The sequence below is a fragment of the Serinus canaria genome, chromosome 4 (assembly GCF_022539315.1).
Source record: "Serinus canaria isolate serCan28SL12 chromosome 4, serCan2020, whole genome shotgun sequence".
NCBI lineage: Eukaryota > Metazoa > Chordata > Aves > Passeriformes > Fringillidae > Serinus > Serinus canaria.
Window position 1 is genome coordinate 28051632 of NC_066317.1, and position 13270 is coordinate 28064901.

General features: G+C 41.2%; 1 protein-coding gene across 3 annotated transcripts in view; it reads right to left on the reverse strand.

Moving 5' to 3' along the window:
• Positions 1–10500, reverse strand: part of SH3D19 (SH3 domain containing 19) — an 81699-nt gene extending 71199 nt beyond the window's left edge. For 2 of the 3 annotated variants that reach the window (XM_050974115.1, XM_050974114.1), the window contains exon 1: positions 10359–10500. In XM_050974115.1, coding sequence (XP_050830072.1) covers positions 10359–10476 — 118 coding nt within the window. In that variant the 5' untranslated portion in view covers positions 10477–10500. Of the gene's footprint in view, positions 1–7994; positions 8089–10358 lie in introns of those variants that run through there. The other variant, XM_018926728.3, reaches the window with a different exon arrangement.
• Between the last annotated feature and the right edge of the window lie 2770 nt (positions 10501–13270).

The following is a 13270-nucleotide window of genomic DNA, read 5'->3' on the forward strand; positions in this document are numbered from 1 at the left end:
ACATCATAAAAGGGATTAATGTGAAAGTGCAAAGAATGGATTTATTTAATGATGGTGGCATATATGAATAAATTGTTGTACCCTGAGATAACCCTCCTCCATCAGCTTTGAGCACACGCTTAAAGTTGTGCAACTCTGCCACTATTCCACAGAACAGGAAGTCCAGCACTTTGCTGTTATTAAAGCAAGTAATGTTTTAATGCATATTATTGAATTATGTAGTGATCAGCATCCAGTTTTTAAAAATGCGAATCACCTGGCATTCTGAAGACATTTTGCTGAAGTGTGCACTGAATTCATCTACCAAATCCCCTTCAAGGTACCTCAGAGTCCTTCATTACTGGCCTACCGTGTGCATGGAACTCTGCATACATTGCCCTTTGGTCCTGGAAGAACATCATGACCAGTAGTCACTATGTACAGCTGGATTCCGAGCACCATGATGTCACCTTATATAGCTGTTATAAAAGTAATTCTTTGCCTGTTTCTACACTTGACATGAGACTACTGCATCTTGTTCTCAGTCTTCTAAATGTAAATTTCATCCATTCAGGTGCTACTCATGGTAACACAAAGCAGTTTCACCTAGAGTCAATGAGAGGCTTCAAAAATCTGCTTTGACCAAGAAAAAGGATGGCAAAATTATTAAGCATTCAGAAACCCTCAAAACAAAGAATCCTGTGCTTACCACAGATAAACACTTTGTTTCTGGACAATCTGGTAATGCTGGCAGAGACAGTTCCGATTGTTTGGTACTTTGGAGGAAATAACGACCCTCCCATGTATTACTAGACCTCTCCCCAATTCCATGCACTCACCAAAAAGGCCTACAGATCTTGTCAGAGGCATTCAGCCCCTGTAAATATACTAATAAGTACCTCTACACTGCTAGAGTGACAAAATACCATAATGACACACTTCAAATAGTTCTTGATAAAGGATCCACAAACATCAAGCTAGTGGACAGCAATTACAGAAACGAAATGTGCCTAATGTCATGGCAGGTGCTAGCATGTACTTCCCAGATATGTTATTGGTCATCTGCAGCAAGCTTTGCACACTCAAACAGAAAAAACTCATTTTTTTCATGAAATTAAGCTGATAAGAGCTGAATACATAAGGACTGCAGTGTTATCCCCTCTCATCATTCAGTGATACTTGTTCCACGTTGGCAGTGATGCTCATACAAGCATGGACTTGACCTGCTTAAACAATGGATGTGGTAAACTGTCCAGGTAGGACGTGGCAGGTGCCCAGCCTGAGGAACTCCAATCTCACGTGAATTTCACCATGCCAGTTTGGAGTTCACGGGATGTTGCAAAGAATGGCAAGCTTAAGACAAATGATAAAGTGTATAGCATTTGGCATCAGTTGAACTGTGGCACCTGACAATGCTGTTCTTCAAGTACCAGGTAGAAGGAGAGAGACTTCTTATAAAGCTTCTACTTTGATCCCAAGTCCCAAATTTCTATTACTTTTGTACCCTAAATTTAAAGTACAGCTATAAAATGGATACAGCACACCAGTGGAGTAATTTAATATGACAAAGCTATTGAAATGCTGAGCTTGTTTCCAGACATTTATGTCCCATCTCTCCAACAGGATGAACGAACAGTATCTAAATAACAAATAAGATCACAACACACTGTAAACCCAAAAACTCTTTTAAATTATTTAGCACAGATGTGCACAATCTGAATGAATTTTCATGTATAGACCTGTGATATTAAGAACTCAGTTTTTAATGCCAGAGGGAATTAATGATGAAAACAAAATACCCACCTTGAGAAAACAAATTATATTAATTTTTGCTTTTCTCTTATAAAAAGAACCTAATTGCTATTCCTGAAGAAAAACATCAAACAGCTTCTTTTATACATACAATATTCTGTTTAGAAGGAGAATGGACCAGAACCCTTTTGTAGTAAACACAGTGCTTGAAAATTTACCTAAGCTTTTAAAGAAGTAAATCACCATGATCAAGACCACATTAAAAAGCAGAATACAGATACGAAATTTATTATCATTATTCAAGAAACAGTGATTATCCAGCAGAAATACCAACAGGTATGCAAAAGGCAGTAACTGATTTCACATAATGAATGACTGTGCTCCTTACTACCATGCAAGATTTGAAGACTGAAAGTCAAAATGGATTCAAAAAAGGAATTGAATTAGTGAAAGATAAATCCATTGGCAGCAATTTAGCAGGGCCTTTCATATGAAGCCTCCCAGTAGTTGCTAAGAAATTGGCTGCAAAGGAGAAGGAATTCTCTTGGAAGTAAAAACTGAATCCTGGGAAGTGTTTAATTCATACTTTCCTGAAGATATTTGTTTTTTCAATTTGTGTGCTGTGACACAGGACCTACTAGCACAGCTCTGAAAAGCTGACAGTGTGCCCACTATTAACCACAGGAGTAATGATGTCAATCATTTGAAATCTTTAGCATGTTCTGATCCAATCATATTTTCTTCAAAAGCCTGAACAAGCTGACTGAGGTCGCAACACATACACATAAAATAAATGCTATGACCTCTTTAAATGCTTAGGGAAAAGAAGAAATGAAGAGTAAAATTTGTTGCATTCAGCTTCTACTCCAGTGCGAACCTTTTCAGCCTTGCTGTCATCCAGCCCTTCACGATGAACCCAAATACAACCATAGAAAGCAGGAAAGCAAGGATAGATTTGTTTCGGAACACATGCAAGAATTTCTAAACCAATTAGGTTCATCTTTGAAGTATCTTATGTAGCATTCCATGAACTTTCGTCCGAAGATGCTAAATTCTCAAGTCAGAATGTCAAATCGATGTTTTTAGAATAACACATTAAATCCATACAAATTTCTACAGATTTAAAACACCCGAAGCAATTAGTGTAACAGCACTACATCAAGTGGTCAATTTAAAAATATTGATATACATAAGATCCTGTGTCTGTCAAAATTTATACAACGTTGAGGGAAAAAACAGGAATTTTTCTTGGTACGTGCCATCAACCACTAAAAGTATGCTTTCCCACAAAACTTATTTTTATCCTCCACTAAAGGGAAGGATGCTTGCCAAGCATAAACCACAGATCAACAGATGATATACTGTGCTCCCAAACCTGCTGCTGGAATGCTTCAGTGCCTTTTGTGCATACTGTTTTTCAAGAGCAGAGTAAAAAATCTTGTCCAGCAATGAAAACAACACTTCCACTACATTTTTTCTATACAGTCAGAGGACCTGAATAAGCAAGGCGGGACTGTGCAATAAGAAGGCTGAAAGGGCCAGACTCCTCTGTCCTAGAAAAGAGAAGGCAAAGAAGCTACTTAACCACAGCACACAGCTACTTGTAGAGTACCAACAAAGATCATAAATGCAAACTCTTCCTGGTGTGGACGAAATTGAATGGGGCAATGATCACAAATGTAGCTTGGCAGGTTCAGGTTGTAGGTGAGTGAAAGTTCTTCCTTTAGGAATAAGTAAAGCACTGAAACAGGTGTCCTGCAGAGGCTGTAAATCCCTCTCTTTCAGGAGACTTTTCAAGACACTGCTAGACAAAGCCTGGGCAACAGGCCTGCTTCAAGAATGAGGCTGGACTAGGTAACCCCAGTGTCCCCTTCCAGACAACACTTCCACGGCCACAAACACGAAGTCAGCAAAGCAAAGAAACTGAAGAATGCAAAAGCATTGTATTTCACTATAGATAATAAGCATCAAAAAAAGAAGTTCATGGCAAATTAATGCTATCAAAATAAAATTTCGTACGGCACATATTGTGTGAGATGCTTACTGAAACTAAACACACAGAACTACCCCAGCTTTTAATGGAGAGTGTAAACACCACTACCCTATTGTTTCCAGATTTTAAATCAAGGTGATGCATGGCTTCCAAATAGATAAATTATATTTAACATCTCAGTAATTACAGCTTAACATACCTCAGTGACTTCAGCTATAAAGAAAGAAAAAACGAGAGAACTTCAGAGTACAAAATTTGAGAAACAGAATCACAACAGAATGCTGAACTGATAGACTGCAAGGACACTGGGCAGAATGTCCAAGATAAGGCCGGCAGGAACCAGATTAGGAGGAATAAACAAAGCCAACTCATCAAACTACTTTGCTAACTAGGTAAAAGGCAACTCTGGCAGGGGAAGACCACAACCACTGACTCACAGCCACCAACTCAAGAAATCCACATACTCAAAAGTATGAGCTCGTGGGCTGATTAGCAGAAGATGAAAGTAATTTAACTAACAGAAATAAAATACTAATTAATAAGAGAACTTTTAAATTATAGCAAATAAACTTTAATGCCTCTGCTTGTCAAAATGTATAAATAATGAAAAGCTTTGATAATTGGTGTACTGGCTTTGTGAATTTGCCATTCAGGACCCCCTTCTGAGCTGAACTAAACAAATCAAATACCTCAACTCTGTGTGGATTGGCCTCTTGCACATTGGGTGAAGGAACCCATTTTGGGACAACAAAGGCGATACTCTCAAAAGCAAATATGAACAAATTTATTTACAAATATTACTTTTTTTCCCATATGTAAACAACAACCACTTTGGTAAAAGCTTCTTGCAATGAGGTTATGACTCATTTTATGCTTTGCTGTTTATCCCCATTCTTTATGCAACATCCCAGACTTATCATTTGTTGCCCTGACAGGAAATGATTGCTTACAACACAGGTAACAGCAAGGTCTTTGTGCAATCACAGTTCTATGGACCATTCTCTGGCTACAAACTCATCTCTCCTTAAGCAATTATATACTTCTGTGCCTTGCTTTGGCTCTGACCTAAATGAAGTAGGTCCATTTAATCACTTAATAATGAGACTTATTATTATTTGTCTTTCTACAGTTTTCTTGTCTAAGAAATACCCCATTGACTACCAGAAGTTATTTGATGTTTTTTAAGACAAGACTTCATTTTTAGAAGCATTGTTTCTTCAGAGGGCACAACATTCTTTGGGGTTCTGTTTATACTCTGGGCCAAGTAATTGCAAGTAGGTTTTTCTCTTGCCACTAACTCGAATCTCAAGATAGGTTAGAGAATTTCCATGTATAGGCTATATTATTTAACTTCCAGAAAAGCTTTAGTTAGTATTTATATTTAGTATTTATATTTACCTCAAACAAGCTAAAGTCAAAGACTATGAAATATAGTAGAAACGTGCCCAGAAACTTCAACGGGCTGCGAAAAATGCCTAACCATATAATCTTCTTAATACTTCCAAGATACAACATACCAGCATCAGTCAGAGATTATTACAGAAGAATTACATTATTTGTGCTTTTTGGATCTCAAATGTTTTACTCTGGTAGTGCCTGAAGCAGTTATTAAAACTGAAGCTCCTAAATCTGCATCAGGACTATCAAAACAAAACAGACCGAATCCCAGGGAAAAGAGGGAAGCGAAGTTCAGCTGACAATCCACTCCACCAGTTCTTGAATTTGTGAGCTAACTGACTAAACAAAGAAATAATTAAAATAGTAGCACCCACTCCTTTACCCTGATTGCTCCTCTTAGTCCTCTTTTTAAGGGCTTCCTGTGTACACGTGGGAAGACTAGCAGATCATAGGTACATTTATGAATTTATTTAAAACAAATCATCGTATTGATGGAGACTTTTTCTCTTCTCTTCTCTTAATAAAAGAAGATAAATGGTTACACTAGTTATGGAAAATCAGAACAATTTCCAGATCAGCACTGAAGGACACAGGCATGCAGACAAAAATTTCCAGCTGAACAATGCTGACTTCTCTTCTGCAAGATGCCGATCCTTCCACTTCTTAAATAAAAGAGTCAGTTAAGCAACTAAATCTTTGAACTACCCTTTTCCTAATCATGCTTTCTCCTAGCTCCAGGGTCACTGGCACCGCTTGGGAAGGCCTAAGCTTGAGCAGCCCTTGTTGTGATCCAGTGAACCCTAAAGGACATCACACCGAAACAGCCTCAGACCCAAGAACTTAATGAAGAATTTCAGACCATCTTATTCTTTACTTCTTAAGGCCAAATATGTAGTTTTGCATTAACATGGGAACAACTGCTGAGCACTGTTGTATTAAATTCTTCATTTATCTGTAAAAAGCCCATGATGCCTGCAAAGTAGGCAGGCAACTGAACTTTGTCAGACACACTACAGAAACGTACCCCCACAACCTCTCAGCATGTTGAGCAGTGAAATATTCAACCCTAATTTGTTATACTGGATACAGCTCATTGTTCTCAGCATCAAAAACAAGTCAGTTTGATGTGGGAGTTGTGGGAGTGTAATGAATTGATCCAACTCTGAACTAAATATTGTTCTGGCATAAAAAACCCCAAAGCACTCAATCAACCAAACAAAACCAGATGATTTCACCCATAATCTAAAAACGCTCACTAGAGTTGAGAAAGTTCCAGGAAACATCTGAACTACTACAGAAAAACAGAAATAGGGGAACGGGAAAAAACCCCAACAAAACTCAACCCAAAATGTTTCAATCAGCACAGCTAAACTCATGTGCAAAATTTACAGCCATTGTATGAGAGCAAACCACAGACAAGCATTTGTGATAAGTAAAACAGAGTAATAGTAAAATAAACCAAAGCCTTGACTCCCTATACTTTTAACCACACATTAAAGTAAAAATCACATAGGCCTTCATTATCAACTCAAATAAATTTCATTATTGGCTTCCATATTTGGTAATTTCATTTTATTTTTAAGTAAGGAAATTTCTGCCACATCCATAATGGGCTATTCTTTCTCAGGGAACACTGGCCAGAATTCAAAGTGAAATAATGCAGGTACTGAATGTATTAAAAATTTCTTGTGTGCTTTAGACAATATCAGAATATTGTGGTGCTCAGCTCTAATGCAAGGACAGTAAGGACAGATAATCAACCAATGTAGTTCATAACTAAAATTTACTACATTCATTAAAAACTTTCCTGGAAGTCCACGTTAGTCAGAAGTTACAGAATAGTGAAAGTTACAGAATACTGAAATTTTCACTACCTGTAACAGAAGTTACAGGTAGTGAAAATAGGAAAGCACACCAGATCAAGGTTTAGAGTTAGACTGGAGAGAACCTGTATGTCTGTGGAGAAATAGCATTTTAGTGAGGTTGTTCTGGATTGTTTGGAATTTTTTTAATGTTTGTTTATTTTACAAAAAAACTGTATTTATTTAAAAATTGTTTCTTGAAAACAAAGTAAGTAAAAATACTAACATTCTAAAAAAAAAAAAAAAAAAATCTAGCAGATATCCTGCGGTCTCTATAACTTTCCAGATCAATAATGCATGTGACAGAAATAAGCAACAAGGGAGGTAGAAATTGATCACATTATTTATATTGCAGGTAAAACCCCTAAAACTTTCCAACAAAAATGGTTTCCTTTCCCAGAGCAGGTGACCAGATGATTCAGTTTTAATGAACCTATGCAGCTACTTTCATTGTGTTCAATTTTTAAAGAATATGTTGTAGTTCTCCTCCCTTTAACCTAAAAAACCTATATATTAAAAAAAAAAATCAATCAGCACTTTCTCAAAGGAAAAACAGTTTCTTTAGAAGAGTTTCAAATAGCTCTGTTTAAAAGATCTTCTCACAGGTTTTCCATAACATGCCAAATAAAAGCTTTCTTGAATTTAGAGAAAATAATGCTATGACATGGGATCATACATGCAGTGTGGGAGACACAGGCAGTCAGACACATCACCTGAGCTATCTACAACCTTCCCATGGCACAAATCATTTTGCTTCTCTCATTCCTCCAAGTCTCCCTGCTCCAAGATCTGCTCTGGTAGTCTACTGATTAAGCAAGCATCTTCAGCTCACTAAACCAGCAAAAAAGCCCCCAACCCAACACAGCAAAAAACCAAACAAATCAACCCTCCAGTAAGTCAAATTTAAAAAACACCAAAAACCAAACCATGAGTAGGTCTCTAACAGCTCTCAGGCTGCAGTTTCACAGCAATCTAAGCCAAACTAATTTTTGACTGGCATAGGCTCTTACCTCCCTCTGGCTGCATGTTCCCACTCTTCCCCTTGTGCCGGCTTCAACATTCACTCAAAATCATTACAGTGAGCTGAATGAGAAGACTCCCAACCACTGAAGAGAACTAGAAAAATATACCTTTGCTTGGACAATGCACCAGAACAGGTTGGTGCAGGTTCTAGCAAGCACAGGGGCTCCCAGTGAGGCAGCCACCCAGTACATGAGCCTAGGCTACCACCAAACCACAACTCCAGTGACTTCACTCACCAACAGGTTGGACAAGCAGCAGAGCTCACACACAAGAGAGAACAGAAGTGCACATCCCCAAAGGAGATCATACCTCTAGAGCAGCAGCAAGCTGTTAGTTTAGTCTAGCTGGCTTCATCCTACAGTACATGGTGCAGCACAACTGTGACTGGCTTCAAGGGAAAACACTATTTCTTCAATGCAGAGCCTCCTGTGCTCTGCTTCTCCAATAAACCACTGCTAAGCAAGTCTGAGCGTTCAGGAAGTCAGAAGGACTTGAGAACTTTCACCTTTTAGCTCCCACTTTGCACACACGCCTTCCACCAGCAGGACAAAGGTGATCAACTGCCCTTACCCACTTCCATGCATAGGCTGAACATAGCAGAAATTTAAGCTGTTTGCATTCACAACCAGTTTAACAGACTGAAATACTTAAATTGACAGCCTGCTAAGATGCTACTACATTTTTAAACCCTACAACAAAATATCTCCCAGGCTTATTTAACACCTATTTGTATTACCATTTTGGCAGTAACCGCACATTACATGCAAAAAAGTCCCACTAATTTTCAAAAGGTTTGTAAATAAAAGTATGCAAATAAAGGTCAAGTAAGGGAAGAGCAAACTCATCTACTTTGGATGATATTCTTCACTGATGCCTTAAGAATACTCCGCTGGGAGTCTTAGTGGTGTTTTCCAGCTAGAGATGTGCAAACAGATGGGAAGAAGGCGAGACTGCTCAAGCAGAATGCTATTCATTCACACATACTTTACACCAGTAAGGTAAACAAACAGTGCTGGCCCCATTTCAAGGGGTGGCTGTCAGGGAAAAATACTAGTAAAAATTGAAAAAACCCCTTTCATTACTGGTTAATAGCACTGTGCCAAAGACAAATTCTGGGAACAAGCTTTGTTCCACAAGAAGGTGGCAAAGGTTATATAGATACATAAACTGTAGAACCAATTCCATGTTTTCCACTAATAAAAACTTCTAGAAGAAGCACCTTTAGAAAACAGACATCATAACCAGCAGCACAAACACTTTGCTGTGGAAGAAACCATACAGGAACCAACACTGATTTTCTGCACTCTAACCCAGACAAGGTGAAACCCTGCAGACATGCCAAACCACAGTGGTTTCAATAGGGTCCTGCTAATCCTGCACCTGCACAGACAGGCATTGACATAACTTGGGCCACTGAAGGCCACAGGGCCTGCCTCTTGAAAGTCTTCCTCTAGAATCCCTCATGTTGCAGTGTTTTTATCAGCTACAAACCTTATGAAAATTATTTATTCTGGAAGGGATTTTACACTGACAGAAAAAGAAATGCTGCATTCACACCTCAGTGACTACAGGACAGTGACATGCATGTTGATCCTCAATTAACAATGATGTCTGAATTAAATAATTTCAGCTGCTGCCAGGGTCCACTCGAGTTAATAATTTCAAACAAAAGTTTGTTGTTGTCCAGGTCTCTCTACAATGACAATCTGCTCATTCCTCAGCCCCATTCTTCTCACATGCACTGGTTCTTGCCTTTTTGCAGGGGCCTGCTGTCCAAACCTACACACAAATGGCTAAACATAAACAACTTTGCTATCTTGATGTTCCTCTACCTTGGTACTTTGAAAAAAAATGGGCAGTTCATTTCCTGATGGAGCACCCTACGCACCTGGACATGTCTGTGCTAGTCAGCACGTGCCCATGTTAGCTTCAGGGTGGTGAAACAGTGGAACAGGTTGCCCAGAGAAGTGGTGGATGCCCTATCCCTGGACGTGCTCAAGGACAGGTTGGATGGGAATCTGAGCCATCTGGTCTAGTTGAAGGCGTCCTTGCCCAGGGCAGGGGAGTTGGAGGCAGGTGATCTTTAGGTCCCCTTCTAACTTGAGCCACTGTATGACTACGATGAGCTCGGAACAGGAGCAGGCTCAGGGGCGGCCCGCGGGCACACGCCTGCGGCTCGGATGCACCTGAGCTGAACCGAGCTGCCCTGGGGCGAGGCCGCCGGGGCCGGCACACCTCAGGGCGGCACCGCCAATGCCGCCCTGCCCCCGACAGGAATCCAGACTCGGGGAGCGGGCCAGGGCCAGCCCAAAGGAAGCGACGCCGCGGCCCGCCGCGCCCTCGCCGCTCACCTGCTGCCGAGCCCAGCGCGACCCTCCGGTGCCTCCTGCCGAGCTCCCGCAGCTCCTCCTCGTCCTCCTCCAGCCTCCAGGCTTCGGCCATCGGTGGCGGAGGGGCGGCTGGCAGCATTCAAGAAGCGGGGGCTGCCATGACCGGCGCCCTCTCCTCGGCGCGGCCGCCCGGCCCTCGCGGCCGCGGGGCCCGCCCCGCACCTGCGCCCTTTCCTCCGCGCTTCTCCCGGAGACCGCTCTGCGCTGCTGCCGGCGGGGCGAGGCGGGAGGAGAGGCGGCCTTTCCTGCCCATCCGCGGCTCTCCGGCGTCAGCAGGAAACCCGGCGGCCGCCTGGCACCGCCACAAAAGGGGGCGGAGGAGGCGGCGGCGGGGGGAGGTACCTGGCTGCCGCCGCTGGGCAGCCGCGCTCCGCCGGGCGGCTCCGCCGGGCACCCCGCGGGGATGGCCGGCTAGCGAGGCCCGGCAGCGAGCGGGATGTGCGAGCCAGGGCGGCCTCCGGCTGAAGGGGAGAAGGGGCTTGCGGCGAGAGGATGCGAGGTCTGCCTCGCTTCGTGACGAGAGCAAGAAGATGCCAAGAGGAGGATGGTGCCAGACTCTTTTTCAGTGGTACCCAGCGACAGCACATGGAGCAATGGCCACGAACTAAAACACAAAAGTTCCATCTGCACACGAGGAATAACTTTACGTTTAGGGTGGCAGAGCCCTGGAACAGGCTGCCCAGAGAGGTTGTGGTCTCCCTCTCTGGAGACACTCTAAACCCTGCTCTAGGTGACCCTGCCTTGGCAGGGGGGTTGAACTAGATGAGTTCCTTACAATTCTGTGATCCTGTGAGGTGACAAGGGCAGTTTCTGTGCGTGGCCAGAAAGTCGGGAGCTCCAGGAGCTGTAGGAATTGTAGGTGCAGCAGACTGTGGCCCCGATATTGGCTGAGGGCTGGGGACGGGCAGGTTTTTGACCGGCAGCAGTTGCGGTTCGCGGCTAGGAGGATGTGTGTCTTGGCCCGAGTTCATTACCGTGGTTTGAACTACTTAAGAAGTTATCTTAGGACCTACTTGAAACCAGTGAGGTACACACTTAACAGTGCTGAAGTGATATGAAAAGTATGGCCACGTTTCAAGTTAGACACCTGTGTGGTTTCATGTCTAATTTCTCCCCCACCCTCCCAGGCCCTCAGTGGCCTATATCTAAATAGAAATTATACTGCTTCTTCACTTCATATGGTAGCTCTAAAACCTAATCATAAATGTTTTTACGTATTATTCCATTGTAGATACTACTATAAGGAAGATAAATTCAGCTTCAGAGCAAGTGAATAAGGGACAGTAAACCAATAAAGTATATGACCACAAATTAGAGCAGGAAGGTACAACTAAACAGTGAGTAATGCTAATGTTGAGCAATATCTGTTCTGACACACTGAGCACCTTCTATGCTCACATTGAATGCAGCATATTTTACACGTTGAAAAAAAAGTCATCAAAAAAATGAAAAATATATAATGCATGAATACAAATGATTGTCCGTGCATTTTTTTGTGTTTCAGTGCTTGACTTTACAATCATTGTTCCTTAACAGAGGCTTTCTTCCACTGCAGCTCTTAGTGTTCAAGTGGTATAATAGATATTCTTTGAAGGACATAAGGCTTTATACTGTAAAAAGATGTAAGGCCAGGAATAAAATTGAATGTACAGCAGGACTGTATAACAGACAAATGAAACCTTCCAATACAGGTATGTGTTCTCAAAAGCCTCATGCTTTGGATGACATCTGCATGGATAGATTGCATGGTGGTCCAAGGAAATCACCTTACAAATTCCAGTGCAAGAGCAACATGCTTTGTACATGATCTAGAGCAGATACAAAACTCTTCAGTGGAGCACTGCTGTCACAGTACATGCTGTTGGTGTGTGCATGTGTGAGAGACAGAAGAGACTCTCCCATGTAAAACAAACTGTGTGTTGTTTGTATTCTGGTTCTCTACTGTGGAACCAAAATGCAGCACCTGCATTCAGCTCCTAAACTCCACTAACCACAAAGAACAACAGGGACCATCCACTTTTCACCTCCCAAATATCTTCTTTTTTATACTATATGTTTCACTGCTGTTTGGCAGAAAGGAAACTTGGTATAATGTAAAATTACTAAGGAAGGAAAAACCAGAAATAAACCATAGAATATAACATGAATTCCAAGAACCCTCAAAGACTAGATTAAACCTTTTTTTTGTTGCTGTTGATGAAATTGACACAGAGGCTTCCATGCACATGCACAAAATTGAAAAATACATTTGGACAAAATTTAGGCCTAAGAAAATCATGCTGAACAGAGTAGCTCCAGCTATTACTAAGAAAACATTCCCAAAAATATCACATAATACAGTATAGAGTGATCATGAGTGTTTAACATTGACAGTCATCAAGAGTTCATTAGCAATCACCGTGAAAGTACAATTTAAAAATGGAATTGCAATAACCAAATTATAGAAAGTGATAAAGTCCCTGAAGCAACCAACTGGCCATGAATCAAGCTCTGCCGGCTGGAAATGTACATGGGACAGTGTCTGTATTTAGGGCTAGAGGAGCCATTCAAAAAATGCCTGTAACTGTTTGAAGATGGATTTCACCAGAAAGGAAGAGATCAAACTAAGATACAATTCATATGTGGATATAACATTCAGATAGCAATAACCAACATATTACTGTAAAGATTACTGTAAACAATTCCCAATCAGTACTCCGGGAAACAAGAAAATTTCACAACATTTAAACAAAATTAAAATGCAAGGCAGCATTCAATGAAGCACTTGAATCATATTTCTGAAATTTTTCAAAAAAAATATTCAATAGAGCTCAATCCCCCTAAAAGGAGGTTGCTTACTAGTAGATAGAATTCTTCAGGGTAATTATCTGTAG